This window comes from Hyalella azteca, unplaced genomic scaffold (assembly GCF_000764305.2).
Source record: "Hyalella azteca isolate HAZT.00-mixed unplaced genomic scaffold, Hazt_2.0.2 contig15116, whole genome shotgun sequence".
Classification (NCBI taxonomy): Eukaryota; Metazoa; Arthropoda; class Malacostraca; order Amphipoda; family Hyalellidae; genus Hyalella; species Hyalella azteca.
In genome coordinates, this window is record NW_025944978.1 from 149192 (window position 1) to 172995 (window position 23804).

The window sequence follows — 23804 nt, forward strand, 5'->3', positions numbered from 1 at the left end:
CAGTCGTAGGCACGCGTATATTTTTACCATCGCTTCAATTAGCAGAACATTCATATTCTTAAATATTTTTTTCTGCAAGCTATTGGTTATTTTGACAAAGCGTTGATATTATCGGGCAGATGAGACACGCTCGCAGCTGCCGCACACCAGTTCCTGGAATATATAGGAACACGAAGACTGTCCCATGCTTGTCCCAGCTGGAATTGCCTCACGATCTTGCCATTTGTCGTGGCACGCGGCATACATTACATGAGCTTTGAACGTACCTGACATGCATACGTGCATTGGTACCAAGTCATCAGCCACACAGTTATTTATACATGAATTGAATAGGCTGTAGAATTTTCACGGGGAAACTAAACTCATTTATAAATACTCGAGATGCTTATAACTTATATAGGTGAGATGTGAAACTTATTTGGGAAATTTTAATATTTAGCACAAAGCTTATAGGCGACTTGGTACGTGTAACATCACCTCTTTCTTGTTTTTTTAGTCCAAAATTTGTTATCTGATTTTTATTTTTCAAATTATTATTGTTAAAGGGAAAGAGTTTCCTTCAAATAATATACAAGATGATAGAGCAGGAAATTCAAGGTGTACGTTCCATAGAGGTTAATAGTCCTAATTTGTTCCGAAACTTAATTCCCAACGTTATTTAGAAATGGCAATAGTGCTGTCGGAGTTGACAAAACCAAGTCCGGCATGCTGCCGATTTGAGCCATTGCTGAATTTATACAACTTGGTTGTAAACCTTTGAACCCGCAACTCACTATTCACTGCTATATTATCCCGCCAAGCACCACGTCAATATCGACCATTATATTTACAGCCAGATGGGATCGAACTCGTAATTCACTGTGCCAATTTTGGTGCTCTTAACTTTAACCTTTCAGTCACCACACCGCAACATTGTAATGCATGTTTTCTAAGAAAGAAAGAAATTCATTATGAATGACGTACCATGATATATATTTGGAGAATGCCCTGTAAAACAATGACATGTTCATGATCCAATTTTTATTCAATTTCAGGCGGTACTGTCGTAAGCAGTGTGGTGAGCCGAGTGATGGGCAGCACAAACGACTTGACAACAACAGCACCAGACGGTGGGTACGACAACTACAATCCCTATGAAGAACTCTATCAACCAAGCCACAATGACGACGGTGATTCCAACGTACCGTATGACCCTGCGCATCCTTATCAGCTGTACGCCAGCAACTTCCCCAACATCAAAAACATAAAAAACGCTAAGATACCGGGGTCAGAGAGCGGCAAGCCGATTTTCAGTGAAATAAACTCGGATGAAAGCGTAACCTCAGATGACATAAACAGTGGCCATCGCGACGAAGAAAAACCAGAGCCCCAACCTGTGACTGAAGTCTACGGGGACATGCTGCCACATTTCGACTCAAGTAATTTTATTTCTTCTAACACGGAAAAGAGCACCACCGATAAGAAGAGCGTTCTTGCGAAGAATAAATACTTCAAAAGGAAGCTTAAGTTAACTGAAAACGATGAAAAACGACTCTTGGATGAACTGATGTGGGGCTACGATCGTAATGTTAGACCTGTGCTGAACGCCTCGCACGCCGTGGTCATACAGCTCGGCATCACACTCACTCAGATCTTTGATATGGTTAGTGATATAAAATCTTTAATGTTTAAATTAAAGCTATTGGAATGGGGCAGACTGTGAACATGTTTGGTGTACTAATAATAATTATTATGCTTACATTGCTGTGTTGTTGAATGCTTTATTGAGATTTCATGTCAAAGTGGTCTTCTTTCCACTCCCTGTTCGATAAGCTCAGCAGAGAGTGACCTCAATAAAGTATTATATACTTCTCCCCTTTTTTCATTGTCAACAATATCAGAAAGGGCATCTTAAGACTTTATTTTTAGGATATATGTGAGTAAATTCATTTCATACTGAATTTTATATTCTATTTTTATTACTTATGATAGAGTAAATCTTATTCTCCTTGCAGGATGAAAAGAACCAAGTACTCACCACCAACGTCTGGCTCGACCAGGTGAGGAACAGCAGGTCGTGAGAAGAATATATTTAAGCATTTTTCAACATTATTTCATAACTCAATATGATTTTATGTCTCGCCCAGACTGAGAATCGATTAACCTGTCACATAAATCACTCTATTTCACTGAGAGTTCACTATTCTGCTCCGCCTCCGCAGTATTTGACGTCCGTCAACGCATTTTCGGAAGTTTTGATTTCCCCACAATGACAGCTTTCAGTTATCGCCCGGGGTCACATTCCCGTCGACCTAGATTCTTCGCATCAAATTTCCACAAATCAACGTCACAATATGTCTCATATCAGCCTCTTGATATTTGCATCAAAATGTAATGTCGGTCACAAAGATATATTTTTCTTCAACTTGAAAAGTTTTCCGATATATTTGCCGTGTATATAGAGAGCTTTTCTCACATGTCTGTCCACCGATCACCGCAATTCAAAGTATTCTTGAATTTCACCTACCTTCATAACACCATTAATTATTTTGAAACACACTTGTATATTTTAAACATATTTGTATATTTTCAAAACACAAATGTATATTTCAAAATACACGTGATTCCTAAATTCATGTTGTGCTGAGCAACGTCTATCATTTCCTGCGTAATGTTACCCCGTCTCTGGCTCATGCCCGCTCCGTGATATTCATTATACAAGCTGAACTGGCGCTAGAGGCAGCGAATGGTGCGCATTGGCAGTAGTTAGTTTAATAACAGCCATGAACGAAGCCTCAGTTGGGACTTCATTGCCTGTTCATTGCATTAGGTGGCACTCCCACGGAATATTAAGAAGGAAGTCTTGCGCTTGTTTTTTATCTCCGATCAGCATGAAGACACGAAATATCAAACACACATGTGATGCTCTTTGGATTAAAAAAAAAATAATATTATTGCCATAAACTCGGTTTTCAATTTATGGATTATTTAAGGTCTTTTAAAAATGAATTCCATTCATTTCGTGAATTGATGATGTCATAAAATCATGAACTTTTTCATTTGGGTCTAATTACCTTATGATCTTTCCTTCTTTTTAGCGCATTTTCACATTTATGAAAAAAATGCACTATTGTGCTCGCCATGTCCGTCCGTCTGTCAGTCCATCCGTCTGTCCGTCCGTGACTTCAAGTTTTCGTCGACGAGAAAATGCGCTCTCTGTCACTCACTGCAGTGAGTACTGAGTTATATTTTTTTGTTTAGGTCTTAACTTAATTCATAGCAATGAAGTGTAGTTAAGCGATCTTTGGAGCAATAATCCCTGCCCACGCAGGAATGGGTTGACCAACTGCTGTCCTGGGATCCTGCGGACTACAACGGGCTGGAGACCGTCCGTCTTCCGTGCGAGCGGATTTGGCTACCAGATATCGTTCTCTACAACAAGTGAGTTTAGCACTAAAAAAATTGTCCGAATTGTGGAGTATCGTGCAGAGGATTCAATATATTTCAAACTTGGTCCTGCGCCAATAAAGAAGAAAAATAGCTAGATTTATCGTAGTATGAGTTATTTGTGTAATTAGTTAATGCCGCCCGAGTACTTTTCTCAATAGGAGATTAACCTTAGTATATGATTTGGTTCAACTTTTTATCCTGAATCTTTCTCCTTGGCAAAGAATCGAGTAAATTTTTTTCAGGTAAATATAGTAAAGGAACTCTTGCATTTCATCCCTCTAGAATATTAATTTGATCACAACGATTAAATATCTTTCACAATTTCTTCTTATTCAAGGACTTCAATTCTCAACTAAAAAATTTTCAGCCCGGTCGCCCTTGTTCATATTATTTTAATGTGCTGGATAGAGCTGAATCTCCATTAAATTATCGCTTGATAATGTAGCAGTTAAATATAACCTTCATAATAAACGAAGCACTCAACTCAAGGCTGAAAATCTAATTATAGCTCTCTAAGTTGTTTTAAAAAGAATTTTAAAGGCGTTGCGTTCGACACATAAACTTTCTGTATAAGTGCTAAGCGAACGAAAACTTTCCACGTTAGCGATTTAGCGGAGATTTTCAGTGTTAATGTCAAGGCTGACCTTGACGCTCTCTGTCTTGCCTGACAAAATTTCAGAGGCTGGATTGTTTTCAGGCGATCTGTGATTTTTTTATTGCCATATTGAAAGGATTTTTATTCTACTTTCATTGACAAAGTAATTTGTTTATTTTTGCACCGATCTCTAACTATTGTCCCTAGAAAATATCTGCATGGTCCTTTAAAAACGAAATAAATGGAGAACTCTAATAATTGTGCGTAATTGTACATATAATGTTTTCTTGGAGCGCTAACAATAGTTTATGGAATATATATGTTGGTAATGTAGGCGTTCACATCATACGTATCTATTTTTTATCGCCCACGATTAAAGTGGTGATTTTTCTATTTCAACATTCAATTCTTATCAACATCTTTATGTAAGATGGCAAGCTAGTGCTCATTCTTATTGTTGTTTCACATTCGCAACTATTTTGAGACTTACCTTCTCACTTATTTCGCATTTCTTGGATTAAATTTTTGCGTCATGGTTGGTTGACATGCTAACCGGGTTTCTCATGTATGAAAGCGCACACAAATCTTAACCTTACTTCTACTAACGCTTGCTGGTAACTTTATATATACCATAAATTTATATACGAATAAAATAGAAGGCTTATTTTATCCGTGAAGAAAGGGTTAACCGTACCGGGCTGAAGTTCAGGATGTTGCTTCGTCAATAAAATAACCACATTATCTCAATACAGGAAGTCATGAAAAATCTGGTATCGTATTTATTGCGGCTCGTCGTTGATGGAGATTAGATTGGCCTAAATATATAATTCATTAATTTAAAATCGAAACAGGGAAACCTACTCAGGAATTCCTTATTTAATGGGATACCACACAAGGCCTATAATTATAGGGAGTAAATATTATATTCATTTTATAAAGTATATAAATATTCCGCTACATTATCTATTATTTAATGATGATGTAATTATATGAATTAAATATTATATCCATTTTATAAAGTATATAAATATTCCGCTACATTATCTATTATTTAATGGTGATGTAATTATATGAATTAAATATTATATTCATTTTATAAAGTACATAAATATTCCGCTACGTTATCTCTAATTTAATAATGATGTTCAATACCGGCAGCGCGGACGACTACACGCGCGGCTACATGAACAGCAAGGCGATGGTGAGTCACAACGGTAAGGTCTTCTGGCCTCCACCCACCAAGTTCCGCTCCACCTGCCCTGTCGACGTCACGTACTTCCCCTTCGATGATCAGACCTGCATTCTCAAGCTCGGGTCATGGATCTACGATGGATTCCAGGTAATTATTTTATTTTAATGGATTAGGATTGTCAATATTTGGACCAGGGAGTAAACTACAAGGCTAAATTGAAGTTTGTTCGTTTTGAGTTGAATGAGTAATTGAATTTTTAGTATTTATACTAATAATCATTTGGGTATTGTTCTCGTGGTATGAGTCTAGTCTCGACTTGAGATTTATGCAAAGTTAATATTACCAGGCCAGTTGTATGGTGGGAAAATATTGTATATGTATGTATAGTTCAACTAAGCGTTCACTACATGAGTGTTTCACTGGCCATTTATCATGTTGGAAGATTATACACAAACGTGATGCGTTAACAACACATTTATGGTATTGCAAAAATCAAATGTTGTGCAGGCTTCGTGTTTAGTGTACGACGAGATGTGCAGGATAGGTGTTGCGAGCGATGGTGTTGCACAAGACATGTGTTGCGTTTATGTGTGATGCGCGTGAGAGTTTTGCGCAGGCCAGGTGTTGCAAGCGTGGGTGTTGCGCAGGCCAAGTGTTGCGTGTGTGCTGCATGTGAGGGCGTTGCGCAGGCCAAGTGCTGCGTGTGTGCTGCATGTGAGGGTGTTGCGCAGGCCAAGGGTTGCGTGCATGTTGCATGTGAGGGTGTTGCGCAGGCCAAGTGTTGCGTGTGTGCTGCATGTGAGGGTGTTGCGCAGGCCAAGCGTTGCACACAACACCAGCTCGTCCCTAGATAAGCTATAGGCTGGGGAGCTAAGGCCCCGGAACTCCTGAATGCCGCGAGTCCCCGTGGACAGCGGCTCACGATGCCCATATAAGGAAGGCCTGACAAGTTACTGGGATCTGCCGTTCAAAGAAACATCGATCGACGAACCAACGAAACTCTCCTGAGGAGAATTCTTTTACTTTTTAGCGGGCACGAGTAAAAAGGGAATGTAAAAATTGACACTTTTCGATCTGATTTTTTTTCACTTAATCGAAAATAAATAGCAGTTATGACGAGAATTGGGTGATGTTTTCTTTTAAGATTTGCGGTCCGTGCATTCACATTAAATTCGTTTACATGAAAGAAATTTTAAATTTGAATTTATTATTTTGATAAGTACACAATAGAGTCTAAGGAATTAAATTTTAGCTTTACTGACGTATTACAAATATTCGTCCGTACAAATATTCGTCCGGTTTTAGGGGTCGCCTTTTTTTATATTTTATGAATATTTTAGTTCTTCTCGCTACCTTAAAGCTCCCAGGCAAGTTGTATTTTGACTCCAAGTTAATATACCTGCTTAACGACCGGCTAATGCCTTAACTTCCTTATTAAATTTTTCATTGTTTCAAGTTTGCAAATAATTTTGATAAAAATCGCTATATTGAATGAAAAAACGTGTTATCTTCTTCAAAAAACTGACTTTGCGTCGATAGGCCGTGATAAATTTCCGTGAATTTTCAACAAAAATTTCATAATAAGAGCATCTCAAGTTATCTGCAACTATCAATGCAAGGCTCCATTTAATCTTCAAAACTAAAGAAGGAAGTACATTGACTTGTAAGCGACGGTATAGATAGATAATATATGAGCATCTACATTCAAGGCAAGCGATGATATTCTCGCGTCAGCCTTGGAGTTCGTCGCATCAATACCGAACCATTTGAGCGGCCAAGGCTGGCCTTTCCTTGCATTTTATGATGCACGAAACTTTTTTCATGAAGATGACGGCTCCATATATAGCTTCGAGTCTCGTTCAAGCCAATGTTGGTGCAAGGTTTGATGGCACATACAATAATAACTAACCATCGTCGTGTGTGATAATTAGATCCTTATATGATAACAAGGTGTGGTAAGGTGCGTAATGCCCGGTTGATAGAAGATCTTAATAGAAGATGAGTCCACGCTGCACTCGAATGTCGCTCCATGTAATCAACTTGATGCACGCGATGTTATTTTGATGTACTAAGCACGCAGAGACTTTGGTAGCTTTCATATTTCACTAAAATTCTGTACGTAGATTTGTACCTTTAATGTAGGTTGATGTCACCAACCGCACCGCTGACGTCGACCTCACAAACTACATCTCTAACGGCGAGTGGGAGCTGCTCGAGGCTAGGATCATCAGAAATGTTATCTACTACTCCTGCTGTCCTGAACCCTTCCCTGATGTCACCATCACCATCACCATCAGGTCGGTTGGGTGGTTGCATTACATTCTTTACTGATATTATGTCTGTTATGTAATGACATCATCACTGCCATCAGCATGACAGGTTAGTTCATGCCGTCACGATCACCTACATCAAATTATTACCATTGACATAATTATATTACCATAATATAACCATAATCATTACCATCAGGCTAGTTGGGTGATGACGTCACTATCACAATTACCAACAGTTTGAAATGCTATTTCAATGTCTCCAGCTCCATCAGGTTCGTTTTAAGTGGCGCTCTCACTTCACAATCTTCATTAGTTTAGTTATGTGATAACATCAAAAATACCAGCTGCATCAGGTTGACTAGATGATGAATTACCTAACGCCAATTCCATCAGGGTGGCTATGAGATCATGTAACCTTCACCAAATTCATTAGATTTTGATGTCACCAGCTCGCATATTTGGACTCATTTTAGTTAATTTTTTCCATTTTTTTTTCAGGCGAAAAATTTGTCTCCCGTGACTACTTGTGCAAAATCCTCGGCTTATGCATTTAAAATATGCACGGGATAAAAAAAATTCAATTAATTGTAGACACGGATTAATTGTTATAAATTTTTCCATATTCCTTAATTTGAATTTAATATATAAAATTAATAGATAAAATAATGATAAATAAAATACTTTTTTTCGATTTTTATAACCCTGTCACGACACCATTAAATAAATTAAATGTGCCGTCCTAAATCGTTACACTATTGTAATGATTATTACATAATCGATTATTTTGCATGAAATTGACTCATTTCTATAAGATCGTAGACAACATAACTTGAAAGTCGAGTTCTTGAAACTTTTTAAAATATTTAAACATTTATCCAGCCATCGGACATCATTTACAATTAAATTAAAACTCTTGTCTTGACAAAATTTTTGTGATTTTCGTCTCGAGTAAAACAGAAAGCTTTTCGTGGAGCTGAGGAAATAGAATCTGAAGACGGGCGCAACTGTGACTGCTTGTAATAATTCTTGTCTCATTACAAGATGTTTAGGTTTTTAGTTATAGTTGTTTGCTGCGCTTAGCAGACGACTGAAGGACATCTCGTTTTTTTTTTGGAGGGTCTTTTTTCGTTAAAAATTTCAGCAAAGTTCTAGTCATTTTAAGTTGGGGAATCTTAATGAAATGAACATACGACGTTATTTGTTTCTTTGTCTTTACATTAAATTATTAAACATTAGACTGATTAGGACTGAATGACTTGTCTAAAATTTTCAAAATTATATTTGATTCCACAAGAAAGGTTTGGACGTTTTAACCCGCATGAAACACTAGTTTTAATGCATTTTTCGATAGAGGAATTATGCCTACACCCTGCGAGCAAAAAATTTATATTACCTACGATTTTAAAATTACGAACTGTAATTGTACATCAACAAATATGTAACTCTTATCTTATCTCAACGGTATTATTATGCAACTACAGTCATTCAGATTTTTTGTAATACCTGAGATCCTATTCACAATTATATACCACATGAAAAAATTTCTTCTTTTATCTCAAGTTGGAGTTGAGCGCCAGTGTATTTTTCTCAAGTGGAAGGCGTCGCGCTTGGTCTAATATCGTCCCTTGACTGCGTCAAAACAATGGCTCAATTTTTTTGAGAGCTGAAGGCTCTCGGTGATGGGTTTCTTAATCAGAACCTCGGCCTCGGGTTGCCGCCAGAAGTCGTTAGTCTTCTTCTGGACGGTCAACGCACAGCCGCTCTGCGATATTACTTTAGTTCGACTTTGTTTTCGACGTCGCCCTTAGTGGAAAATATTGATTACGTTTCACTAATCGTGGAAATCTAAGGAATACAGATTTTAATCCCTGTATGTTCTTCAACAGTCTTTTTTTATCGAAAACAATAATTCCGGATACCATACAAATTTTGATCTAATTTAAATATGGAAGATTTAATCAAAGTACAATTACTGAATGGGTTAATAGAAATATTCGTACAGGTTGCAAATTAATCTTAAAAACACGATTTTCCAATGTGATCTTCGAACAAAGGTGACATATTCCATCGATCAAATCTTAAAAAGTGGAACTTTGGAAGTCGGTCGTATGGCAATCGACTCAATAGGAAGCAATCGCAAGATGTCAGCAAAGTCGGGACTCAAAAGCTGACGAAAATTATAAAGTTTTTGCGTTTCAGGCGAGTTTTGCAGATCGCAAGTTGTTTGTCCACCGTTAGTTAGCGTAGGTCTCATGGATTATTCAGCTGGTATTTGAACTTTTTCAGGTCTTTTGAGAATTTGCGCCCTCAATAGCCATTTAATTCAGAATTTGACAGTTTCTGTGGTTGAAGCGCCTCTAGAACCTGAAACGGAATAAAAAAAAGTCCAGATCATCACTGTACTATTTATTACTCGACAAAAATTATAATATAAATTGAAATAACTCGTATAGCATTTCGACAAATCAAGTTTTGATACAGAAAATAATTCGTATTACTGCTCAACATTATAGGTAATATTATCTAATGTAATATTAATAATTAACGTAATATTATGTAATGATCTTGATATTTAGCCACATTTATCACTACCAGAACCACCAAGACACTCAGGCTAAGCGATGTCATGCAGGGGATGAACGCATTCCTTTGCCCCAAGAGTCCCCAGGATGGTGGCCAGGAATCCTAAGAATTGCATCAAATTAGTTAATGTAGCGAGTGGAAAGCTCAAGTTTTATCTTTTGTGCCTTGGGAACAATCTAGGCATTTTGTTCAAAAAACAAGGGGGATTCGAGGGTGGCCGACCATCGGGCTGCTCTAAAACGGCTCTAATCGCCGATTAAAACTAGCGAAAGGGGTTACCCCAAGCACGGCTGCCGCATGTGGACATTAATACCTGGTGTTTTTAGCTGTAATTCACGCTTCAAATCGCAGGGACAGTTTCTCATTAATAATTTGCGTTACAAAAATGAATAACTATTGCCCAGATTGATGCATTCTAGGAACAAACTATGCACCAATTCGAACGCAACAATATCTGAACATGGACGCTAACGACTTGTTTGTTATATAAAATGAGCAGTGCGTTCAACCAATAATCTGTCGAGGGACATCGCTGAATCTCGTCAGTAATTCCTCCTATGATTCAACAATTCTGGTTGTGCTCACTTTTTCGTCTTGCTTGATGTTATTGGTCTAATTTGCCGCACCTTTGGCAGTCCGAATGCAATCATAAATCGCTTCAATTGAGCTGGATTCTGCGTTCGACCAAATCCAGCTCCATATGCGACTGATGCAGCATGGCGTCCATGATGACCAATAATTTCCCAATAAATTTTATTTATTACCTTCAGACTAAAATATAAAACTCATTGCAGAGTCAAGAAAAATCAGATTAAAAGGCGAGCTTGACTACCACCGCTGATAATGAACTTTTCCGTATAGATTAAAATCAGAAATGTTTTCTGAATCATTAACATTTTTCAAGTTAAACTATATCGTATACATATAAATTTGTAATACATTTTTACGTTGTAGGAATGAAATTAATAAAAAGAATGTGAGAATGAAAATGTGTACTGAATTTATTAAACAATATAGTTTCTAATAATATAATATGGCAGACGCAAGACGCTGTACTACATGTACAACGTTGTGCTGCCGTGCATGATGATGTCGGTGCTGACGCTGCTGGTGTTCTGCCTGCCCCCGGACTCTGGCGAGAAGATTGCCTTGGGCGTCACGGTGCTGCTCGCCTTCAGCGTCTTCATGCTCGCCATTGCCGAAAAAATGCCAGAGACCTCAGAGTCTATCCCACTCATTGGTGAGTCTTCTGGCCAAACTATTACCGAGAATTGGTAATAGTTTGGCATATTTACAGTTAAATTGAATTGTTATTCTTTCTGAAGTTTGTTAAAAAAAATTCAGAAGCCTATAAACAGTTGAATTTGATTGTTAATCTCTCTGAAGTTTGTACTGCATAAGGGCATACTTGGCTACAAAAGGGGAAAAGGCTCTTGGAGAAATGAAAGGCTCACTCACCAATAGGTGAATTTCAAAGTAATTAGTGGGTATATAATTTCGAGTGTGTTACTTGATATATCCTACTTACTGCTGTAATTAGTAACAAATTATGAATTTCTGAATTTGTGGCCTAAAGTTTTGAATTTGAGTGACTCCGTTGAGTCTACACTAATAGATAAACTCGAAATAATAGGATAAAGCAATAGAATTAATAAGTAAAACTGAGAAATTTCTACTATTGATCTGAACCTCATTGAAGAAAATTATGCGGAAATGTTTCAATCGCATATAAACTTTTAATTAACAGCTAAATCTTAATTTAAACCATTTTAACATACTTAAAAAATTCCATGCGTAATTCTTCGGTTTGCATTTCGTATAGAAATGTATTTCCGATTGATATTGATATGCAGTTGCTCGCTATCTACATGAAGATAAACGCTTTATTTGCACTTTATTTTTTTAAGCATGAACATTTATTTGGCTTCAAATCCAATTTTTTGGGGGCCAGTCTATAAATATTTTGAATATATGTGATCCATAACAGAGTCACTAAGCTAATCCACCGACAACTAGAGCTATCCAACCGCCAAAAATGCTTACTGAAAGCAAGTAATCAAACAATTAAAAAAATTTATCACTTGGCATTTTCAGTGCAATTAAATTCGTATGAATGCCTGAAAGATCTCTTGCATTAACTGTCATGTCTCTTAAAGAATTTTATTGAAGTGTTAAGGAAGTGGTTTCCAAAAAGGTTCACGTATCGCAAGTTTCGTATAAAATATTACTGGAAGATGTGGCATACATGAAGGGATGCTTCGTGTAAGGTTTTAATTTCCATACGAAAAGACAATTTATGATCTGATATTATTGCATAATATTTTCAAAGCATTTCCCAGACTACACACCTACATCCGACTTTAGTGAGAAGTTTTTTGAATACTAGTGGATATAAAATATGTGAATTTTCTTAGAGTAAACCGATTATAAACATACGATTTACCGATGCATAAGGCAATTTTTAATTAGCTATCGCTGCGAAAAATTAGGCTGATGGCCCACGTGGGAACATTTGGTCTTCTGACGGCACTTTTAAAGGAAAAACAGAAAGAAAAAACTAGTGCCAGAAACTTAGCGGAAGAGAAGGCGCTTATAAAACTGTCAGGAAGCGACACGGTTTCCTGGGTACGAGTTAGCACCCTGGCCACGTCCGACTGGACTTCAAGCTTTACTTAGCTTTTTTGCATTGGACTCTCACGATCGGGGTTTTTTATACGAATTTCAACTGATGCGTATCACGAATGCCACTAAAACGAATACTAATAGTTTGGAAAAAATTAATATTTCAATATTTCACTGAATATTCCATAGATTGCCATTTTTCAGGCATATACGCGATTAGAATCGCAAGATGTGATATTTTTTCATTAACTCAAATGTTAACTTAAATGTTAAATGTACCTTTCTTTAAATTACATAGGATTTAATGAATATTTACAAATTTTTCCTCAGTGTCAATGAAGATAGTAATTTACCATTCATAAGTGCAAGTTTTAATATTTAAGAAGGTGAACATTTAAATAAATTTGATCATATATAAATTCCTTGTATTTTCAGACTTCTGTCTCGTTTTGTTATATTTTTCGCTTCGTGTTAAAGACTGATGCATTATAATAGAATTATTTGGAGAAGTTATTAGTTGGTTATTAAGTTAGTCAAGGCAAGCCTGTGACTCCCATCTTTGTCGAGTGGTCATTAGTTTGCCGAACAAGATTGTTACATAAATTAATGTGTTTTATGCACGTTAGATGAATATTCCAAAATATGAAAACATCAAATTCCAGCACAAATTCTGTAAAGTAAAAATCCAACATCCATGCAAGGCCATGTGAATTCCTAGTAATACTGATAATATTTATTTATCATTATTTCTATGGTCTGATTTTTAACCACATCTGCCAATCTCATCAGCTATCAGCCGTAGACTAATTTTATAATTTGATTTTAAAAAACTTTTTTCGGTGTACCTTGAAATGTAACTTTAATTTTTTCGGTGTACCTTGCAACGTAGTGTTACGCCGCACCGATTTCGATAAATCGAATAAATTGTTGGTCAATTTCTGCCCTAACTCTTAACTCGACGCTGCACAATAAAGGCCGCAGATTGGTCGTTCCGCCGGCTGTTGTTTCGGGATATTAGAGTTCGTTCACTTCAATATTTTATAGGAGATGTTGCCAGTAAACTTCACACAAACAATAATCAACGAGCGCTTCTTAGATATCCCATTTGCACTAAACTATACGCTGGGGACGAAAAGATAAGGCAGTGGCATAATTTTTTTATGATCCAAAAATATAAAGCGTATGACAAGCATATTTTCTTTAACTATTGTTTTACTTGATCTTCAAAATACATTTTATACCTAAATTCTAGTATTTTAGACACTTTAAAGCTATTTCAAAATTTTTTCAATAATTTTCATTTTATTCCTCCGCTTCGCAAAAATTTCCTCAACTGATCATTTTGTAAGATTCAACTACGGCAATCCCTGGATAAAGAAAATATTTTCAGCCAGAAATCACATACAATATATTGGCGGAATAACAGGAAGGATAAATACCTCATCGAAACTTGACAAATATGAGGCGAGTTTTTCTTGCACCAGCGAAACTGTAATGAAAAGTTGGGAGCCTTGAGAGCGGCAGGAAACACGGCACGAACATGCGTCGTGCGAGTGTAATTTGTCAGAAATATTACGGAGTTTTTTGATACTGCAGAAGAAAAGATAGGATCCGTATCGCTGGTCCTGCGGTCGCTGACACCACTTCCCAAAAAATCGCTTCCCCGATGGTTGATGCTTCCGAAACGACGCTCCCGGTAACTCGAGTTTTGATGGAATTGCAAGAGAAGTAAAATTGTTAAAATCACATGACCATCGTGAGGAGTAAGTTTGCGCTAATGTCAGGACAATCAATTTAATTCTGTTTAAAACGTAAGAGTTATTCAGAAATTCTTTTCTACTGAAAAGGCCATGTATGCGTATTTTTAAGCATCAAAGTACATGGATCACAGATCCCTGTAACGATTACATGAATCATCTTTTCATTTATGAATGACAGTCAAAGTCTGGGAAACATTGGCTGTGCCGATACTTCAAAGGCTTAACGATATATTTTAGATAGCTCTTAAGTATCATGAATACTACCGTGTTTGCGCTCCTCGATCAATTGACTGATCCTTCTCTGGCACACTCTGGATGAGGCAGCTATCCTAGCTGACGTTTAAATCCCCTCAAGGATCCTATATCATCCTTCTGAATGATTACGCCGCTGACAGCTTCATGGCAGAACAGACTCACAGGCTCGTGATAGTTTCAGTTTATTTGTTAGCCTTGCTTTGCCCTGCGATCGCCTAATTCAGAAGGAAATTTGCACCATTATCCTACCGATGCCTGTCTGAGTGAAATTTTCAAGCAAACCTAGGTATAATTTGCTGTTTTCTGGTTTAAATTAACATTTTCAGCGTTATTTTCTTCAGTTTTTGGAGTGTTCTCGCGAATTGGATTTACGTGCGGTTAAAAAGTATCACGAAGAAATTACTGCTCTGAAGCATTCATGGTTCTTGCCGCCTCATTATAAGATCCAGAACACAAATTTGGCTCCACTACCTAGTGTCATACCCATATTAATAATTTACTCGTTGATTATTACAAAGAGTAAATTCACTAAATTTCTGTCTTACTTGTTTGAAATGTCATTGTGTTTTTAGGGATCTACCTGACTGCCGTTATGACCATCACTTCCATCTCCATCATCATGACGGTGATTGTGTTGAACTGCCACTACCGTGGCCCCATTCAGAAGGAAGTCTCGCCCTGGATGAGGAGGTACGTTTTGATTTCAACCGATCATTTTTATTGAAATCGATAGATTTAGCAAAAAGCACATCTTATTCAATAGATGCAAACACACTGAAAAGTCCTAGTATATAGTAATATTTTCCAGGTATTTTCTTCACAGTTTTTGTGTATTTGGAAATTCACCAACAGAATGAAAGGCATTTTATCACCAACATATTTATTAACATTTTGAAAATTTTTAACTGCAATGTCACTTTCAGAATATTCCTGGATTCTGGCCTGGTCGAGAAGTGCCGCAGCTTTACCAGAAACAGCCATACCAGCTCCAACAACAACCAGAGCTCCACTAAAGAGACTCTGACGTCACCCAACGACTCTCACTCTTTCTTCGGCTTGAAGTGGAGGAACAGGTCCTTGGCCAAACCCAAAGAACCCGATGAGAATAATGCGAGCGGCCGACACAGCAACTCGAACAACGTGGCTCCGCCTAAAGTAATGACTTCTTCCTTCCTGGGAGACTTCACCAACAACATCGCTAAAGACCATACTCTCAAAGTGGGTTCTTGTTTAATACGTAGTGGCATTGAATTGTAGTAAGTAATATGTTTGATACGTAGTGGCCATATACACGTAATGGGAGTTAGGAATTATTAGTGTTTACTTATATATAATATAGAAGTCCGAAGATCCCACAAGTGATCACTTTTTCCGAAAGTGAAGAAATGTTACAGAACAGAAATATATTGGTATAATTTATAATAATTGTTTAATAATTTTATAATATATTGGTACAATGATTGTTATAATGAGTTTATTATTAGAGCTATATTAATGCATTGAGATAGGAAATATAAGACGTTCAATTAGTTCAAACTTCAAAACATAAAAAAATTATTAATTGACGAGAAAATTTATCCTAAAATAAAAGTAACATCTTTTGGCGTAACTAAAATTTAGGAAAAATCCAGAAAATCTTAAAAACAATGTTTTTCATTTCATATATTTCATAATGATCATTGTTAATTGGATATGAGACATACAAATACATTGTTAATGTTTCTTTTTTAGGACACTAATCATAGCTTTATATTTTTGTCTGAAGATGAACGATATATCAATGTTATCGAAGTCTGTAATCAGCACACTAGTATCATTATCATATAAGTCTGTAATCTGCTCACAATATCATTACCACGAAAATCATATTATTATCAAGTAATCACTGATTACTCTGAGCCCACAGCAGGCCGACACAATCCACCTGACGGTGGAAGGCGTCCACGAAGACGGACGCACCGACGGCTTCGTGGCGGTTGACGCGTCTAGTGTGGAAGACCTAAACTATGGATGGCGCGAGTACAACGATTCCAACTCCTTCCGCAGAACCAACTCCATCAGGTGATTTTCCTTCCGCAGAACCAACTCCATCAGGTGATTTTCTTCCCGCTGAACCAACTCCAGCAGGTGATTTACCTTCCGCAGAACCAACTCCATCAGTTGATTTACCTTCCGCAGAACCAACTCTATAAGGTGATTTTCTTTCCGCAGAACCAACTTCATCACATGATTTTCTTCCCGCTGAACCAACTCCATCAGGTGATTTTCTTTCCGCAGAACAAACTCTATCAGGGGATTTTCTTTCCGCAGAATCAACTCCATCAGATGATTTACTTTCCGCAGAATTATCTCTACCGGGTGATTGTCCTTTTGTAGAACCTACTCGATCATTATTTCTGGTATTAGGCATCTTTTGACATCGAATGTTAGAGAATTAATAACCCTAAAAAGCGTTCTAATTTCCGCCGTGGTCACCCGCATTCAAGGGGCATTCATCAAAACGTATAAGTTTATGGGCATAAAATGTTGACACTAATTTGTGGATCATTTCTGATCTTTGAATCGAAGCCTGAACAAAGAATTAAACAAAGATCGAAGCCTGATCTTTATCCAGGCTTCGTTGCACGGCTTTGGAAACAACTAATATCCAATCTCGCTTCAGGTCTAACGTCTGCCCTAGCAACGCAAACATTTGATCACACCAGGGTAGTAAATTATGTGCTGATATGGTCATTGTTAATATCTAAATATATGTTATTCCTAGAATTATCTATATATTATATACAATTATCATGTTTGCCGATTAAATTTCTCTGACTAAAAAGTTAGTACCGGGAACTGTGAGATTAAAGTTAACTTATAATCGAGTGCCTAAGAATGTGGCAATTGAGCCGCCATGAATGAAAGCATGTAAACGACTAAAAATATTTCGTGTTATCTTCAAATAAAGATTAATGATGACGTCCATATGTAGGTAATAATAACACGTAATTAATAAATTAATAGCGACTATTATATCATTATTAAAGGTCGTACATTACGCCATTAATATTATCACCGCTAGCCAACGATGAAATATCATTATAATCATTATATATGCTAGCCAACGACGACATGCCATTTCCAAAGCATTTCCAACAATGGCATACCAAAATCAGCACCTAGTGATGATAGTAGGTCCTTATCAACTCAAAGTAATGACATTCACGATTCGCAGCCACAGCCCCGTCGTGGCGGGAGGTTGTCGCCTACAGGAGGAGATCCTCATGGCGCTAAGGGCGTTGCTGAGCCGACAGCTGCGTCAGGACACGGACCTGAAGCGTCTCAACGAGTGGAGGACAGTGGCCATCGCAGTGGACAGAATCCTCTTCTGGGTCTTCTTCGTGGTCACCACCGTGAGCTCGGTCGTATTCCTGCTCGTCTTGCCCCTCGTCAAGAGAGCAGAGTACGTTAGAAGTACTTGAGGTCTTACTTGCTCTTCGATATTCTTATGTACAGAACGGGAAATTTTCTAGCTCTCCTGCTGGTTGATGTGATCAACTGTTGAAGAGGAGTTTTTGAAGGATGAAATGTTAACCTTGTATATATTTAATTGCCCAGCGAATTTTTTTCTGAAAAAGTGGCATTTTAAAGTGCTTTGAAAGTGAAGAAATGGTTTTTGAAATTTTATACGGTTGAGAAAACTGAAGGCGATTTATCCGCGAAGGAACTTGTTATTGTTGAGGTGAATGTTTGAAGTTTGTCGAAGCTTTTAGTCCTGAGCTGAGGTGCGGGAGGGAAAATGAGATCATTTAAATAAGAAGTACAGCTTTTTCCGCCGATTAGTTTTGCTGCTGTCAGATGGCATTTTTAAGCAACTGAAGGGAGATAAAAACTGTTCGTATAGTGGTCTCTTTTAATGCTGAATGCTTCACCATTGTCCATTTATTTAATCATTACTGAAGAATAAATAAAATGATTATTAATGTACAATAAATATGCATAGGATGGGACAGCTCTTGTTGAAATAAGTCAAGTTTAAATGGAAAAGAAATGTTCATTTACTACAGATTTTCAAAGTTCCTAGCAACATTTACTTCAATCGATTCTTGTTCAGAAAAGAGATCGCGGAAAACCGTGAATTTAGTATTAGATTAGATTTTCTCCGAGACAAATAATTATCAGTATAAATAAACTGGCGTGCTTCCAGGGAACGACATTGACCGCTTGCTGTGCACCCGCATATTCCAAAGCTCACCGTTTAAGAGGCATATAGTAGCCATTAGCCAATGCCTGGGCCTATACTTTCAAAAAAAGTTTAGAGATCGTAAGTTCATCAGTCAATCAGTGACGGCCATTCCAGCAAAATCCACCAATCATAGACAAGAAAATAGAGCGTAGGTACTTACTTACGTTCACTTGGCGTGTTTTGAAAGTATGACCCCTGATCAATAATAAAATGCAGTCATTTCAAATGAAGCATATGAAATCTTCACTCAGCAGATTCCGTAAGCTTTATCGTAGCCTGACGATGATGAATTCAAAATTCCACTTCGTTGGAAAGAATAAGTACATTTGAATACAGTCATCTTATATCTTCCGTCATTGGTGCCGAAAAAGTACTCTGGAATGCTTTAATTTCATAATTTCGGTCTCGGTAGCAAGAAATAAGACTTGCTTTGGAATATATTCATTTTATGCCTTCCGTCACAGCAGAGAAAAATTATTTCTCTGAAAAACATTCTTCGCACAACAAATTTCTCAGTTGGCGAGTCTTGTGCAGATCTTTGTGAGATCAGAGCAACCAATTACTGAGATGCTCAAATTTGGGTTTGCGATAATATAATCTCAATCGCATATTATAACCTCTCTCGCAGCAGGCTTTAGTATAAAAATAATTTTATGTAGATAGCAGCATAAATCTTCCCTTGTTATGAAAATACCATAAGCTCATTGACAATAATAGTTTTAGGATAAAAAGTTCGTATTTTCTGCGTAAACTCTGTTTTTGCCATTGCATGCATAGCTGCCGTAGAGAACTAGCAGTACATTAAGTACTAGAAAGTTATTTGTTTAACTGATGCTAAACATTGTTAAGGAAGAACTATATTCCTTAAATAATATTTAAGAAACAGCTTGGAATTTAATATTCGTGCTACATTAGCACGTGTCGCTTTTGTTGACTTTGGATATCGTATTAATAACCGCTCAACAGTTGAAAAATTTTCGATATAATGATAGTGATAATTCGGTGGCGGCAAATAATAAAGATTTAGCAGTAAATAATTTACTGAAGTGTGCATAATATAAGATTCGTATTGTCAAACATAGCGAGGGTAATTTATATTTTAAAACTAAACACCCTTCAACAATCGCAAAAGTTAAACTATAGAAGTAAAATTCTTCAACGAATTTATGATAATCGTAAAAATAGTCACGTAACCATTTCGATGGTAAAGATTATCGAATCGAATTTAAATTTAGTCAGATTAAAAATTTAATGTTAATAAAACTATTTGTAGTTCCTGAACAAATTCCAAGCCAGTGTTGCAATTTGCCCAGCAAACTGTAAAAAATTGCCCGTTACTTAAATTGCTGTAATTTCAAAATGTTATCGAACTTGATTAGCATTTTTGATCAAACTTTACAGAACAATTGGTAGTAGCTTAATTCTTCAAGTATAGAAAATAGATGACACCAAGAAGATCATTACTAGGAGCAGCAAGGAACATAAGCAATAACATATGGAACTTTATTGTCTTTTCTCCAATGTTCTTTATTACATTTGAAAATTAGAAAAATGTTTCGAACGCTCAGATTAAGTACTCAATATTGGCAGTTTTTGTACCTAAATAGGTTTATCTTGACACTCTCACCGCAATATAAATATTTAAAATCAGTTTATGTCCTCTGACGCCGCTAAGTGAACTCCATTGTAAAAGAAGACCATATAGCTATCACAGAGAACCCTTGCCTGGAATTTAAAATATTTACAACATTTAAGGAAAAATTTAACTATTTTCATTGATATTGAACTAGTGAAGAGACTTGGTAGCGTTGTTCCAAGCTGGCATTGGAATTTATGATCCTTCGAATGCTTCTTTCTAAAATCATTCTTCTAATGTAAAGGTGTTTTATAGTCAATGTAGAATTTTAGAATTTGACTGGAATTTGGGCTCTTCCTTCCATGTATCAGACGATAATTAAATATCATGACGACCGAAATTTTATCGCGTATGAATTAACGAGAAAATTGAAAAAATCGCTGTTTAACTAATAATTGTTATATTAATATTTTAGATGCTCTGCCTATTGTATATATTAGTGGGAATCATTGCCACATTTTCCTGAAGGAATAGCCGCAAGAATTCCTTCATTAAAAGTTTGTTCGTGGCGTCATCGCGAATATAATTCAGCTATTTTCGGCTGCCTAGCAATACATCAGACGTAACTTATTTACTAGTAAATGGGGTCATTAAAATTATATTGTTATAGATGGCAATTTTTGAGACTGTAGCTGTAGAGATTAAGAAGGAAGCTTTACAGATTATCTGTCTAACTTATTGGCCAAAACTTCCTATAGACATCGTCCTAACCAATTGTATTCATGTCAACCTCATAAAACGCGGCTAGAATTTTCACAAATCTCATAACTGTAGATAATTTATTTTACTCTCCCTCGGGTCTTTCAACTTAATTTTTCGACCACGTAAGATAAATTTACTTGTTTTTCTCATCTAATCATTCATTAATCTCATTCAATTAGCTATAATTGGAACAATTTAGTCAAACTGTTTAAATTAAATCTAAATTTTCTAACATTGCAATCCGCAATTCGGAAAAACTAATGAAATTTGTCAGCATTAAATTGTGCGGAGTGCTTGTAGGAATAATAAAAGATTTATTTGCCTTGTTTAATTATTATCGTCTTCCTTCCTTCGTTCGTTCAGCAAACCACACGTGAGCGATACCGTCTTTCCTGTGATTTTAGCCTATGGACTTTGTTGGCGGTCAAATAAATGAATGAGACTGTGGCCTTAATGTCACTCAAATAAATGAATGAGACTTTGTCCAAACTCTGATGCACTTAAACGCCCATGTCAGTCTGAGTCAGTTTGTCCCTGTATAACGGGGTAACAGTTCACGCGTATAATAAACTTGTCACTATTTGAATATAACCACCCATTCATTTTGTGAGTCCGCCATTTCCATAGAATTGCCAAATTGTCAACAAAGACTTCAGTGTAAATGAAACAATAGTTGACATTAAGTAATTAACATTGCATCAGTGTTATGAGCATTAACAGTAGCTCATGAAATACAGTAGAGTTGATGTTCAACTAATGCATTATTTTCATGTACGGGGTACTAGAATTTTACTACGATATACGCATTGCATCCCGAAACTAATTAGTCAACCAATTCATTTTTGAGGGGTATACCTGTATAGTGTATGTGCGCTATACTAGCTGCGGACATGTATGGATGTGTAGGATTCTAGGATAAAGAAAAACTGCAATGACGAAGATTCAATCAAAATAGAAACAGAAAAATTAATCAATTGCGATCATATTTTAGCAATACCCACAAGACGATTTGGCATTTTAATGAAATATTTAAGCACTTGCGCTTGGTTGTTATTTTCTTGTGTCTGGTGACGAGGTAATAACTTTTAATCTATTGATTCTATTATGTGGTTCTTACACTTCCAACGCTGTTGATTTCAGGCAAGGGACTAAAATATTATTATATATTATGCAAGCAAAAAAAAATTTAAGGTCGAAACAAGAAAAGTCTAAGAAGTTAAGACGTCAATGAAATTTTTCACGAATTTAAACATACTTTTATCAGTTGAATTTTTTCATTACTATTTTACTATTCATGCATGTTTACAGTTCACTTGTTTTTTTTTTTGCCACTGCCTAATGTGTGAAATGTTTCACTTTGTCAATTAAAGCCATAAATCTTATTTTCCGGAAAATAACGCTTCTTGATATTCAGCAAGTCAAACTGGTGCAATAAGATGATAATTACTTCGTCACTAAAACTTACCGGAAACCTACAGACGTCGTAAAGGTCCTGAACGAAGAAAACAAATGTTCCCAACGCTACAAAATCAGCACCATACGCGCCTTCATACATCAAGCGTTCAAGACCTGTACATCGACCCGTGACTTGAAAACTGAACTCGGACCTGCAAGCAAATTCTTGTCAACAACGGTTATGCGAAAAATACTATTGACACAGAATTTTCAAATTTTCGTGCACGTCGAAACCGAACATATGAATCCACATCAAAAGATTTTACCCAGAATTTACAATCAAAAACAGATGAAGAGCGGTTATAGGGCAGATGAAAGAGTCCTCAACTCAATTTTGCAAAATCAGCTGCAAAACAATAAGTGACCCAATAAAATCCTGATTTACTACAAAAACAAGAATATCAAGAATTTAATCATTAAAAATAACACATGTAAAAAGTAAGGACCACTGTATGAAGCTAGTGTCATTTACAAATTCTCCTGCACGAAAGAAGGCTATAGGCTTCTCCAAAATCTAAATTGCATCGGTTTGACCAGCACGATCTACCCTGAGCCGCCGACTCACATGCCACATATAAACTGGAGGACCAAAGAACCACGTGCGGGAGGCCCACATCGAGACCATCACCTGCTCGACGTTGGAGACCTGCACCAGCATCATCATGCGGTGCCCCGATACTACAAGACAGGTGATAGCAGAGGCTCTCATCATCTAGGATGAGACCTACACCAGCATCATCATGCGGTGCTCCGATATATACAAGACTGGCGATACCATCATCAAATATGAGTTTCCAGCTATCAATTTGCAAATCACAGGATTTTTGAGGACGTCGAAATTTTTCTCGAAATAATTTTTAGTTTTGATTTTGAACGTATCTACGATACCTTTTGTATGTACTTATGTCATTCGCAAATTTCTAGTGTTGTGAAACTCTTCACCTACTTGAGAATGAATATTGAATATTCAAAACGTCGTCATTTGGTGACGTATTCAAAACGTCAATAAAATGTCATTTGGTAACTTGCTTTTCGATCTCCTAAAACCAGCGAGAAATTTTGTTCGGCTTATTG

General features: G+C 36.7%; 1 protein-coding gene across 1 annotated transcript; it reads left to right on the forward strand.

Moving 5' to 3' along the window:
• The first annotated feature begins 1048 nt into the window (after positions 1-1048).
• On the forward strand, positions 1049-18955 carry LOC108673315 (neuronal acetylcholine receptor subunit alpha-5-like). Its single transcript, XM_018161120.2, has 10 exons — positions 1049-1642; positions 1995-2039; positions 3311-3420; positions 5183-5363; positions 7359-7513; positions 11113-11312; positions 15282-15399; positions 15633-15927; positions 16619-16770; positions 17927-18955. Exons 1-10 carry the CDS (start codon positions 1070-1072, stop codon positions 18171-18173), a joined length of 2076 nt encoding a protein of 691 aa, XP_018016609.2. The 5' UTR covers positions 1049-1069; the 3' UTR covers positions 18174-18955.
• Positions 18956-23804: the final 4849 nt, after the last annotated feature.

Coding starts and splice junctions, on each gene's coding strand:
- LOC108673315 (XM_018161120.2), top strand. CDS start 1,070: ATGGGCAGCACAAACGACTTGACAACAACAGCACCAGACGGTGGGTAC. Junction 1,643..1,994: donor TCACTCAGATCTTTGATATG/GTTAGTGATATA, acceptor TTCTCCTTGCAG/GATGAAAAGAACCAAGTACT. Junction 7,514..11,112: donor ACCATCACCATCACCATCAG/GTCGGTTGGGTG, acceptor ATAATATGGCAG/ACGCAAGACGCTGTACTACA.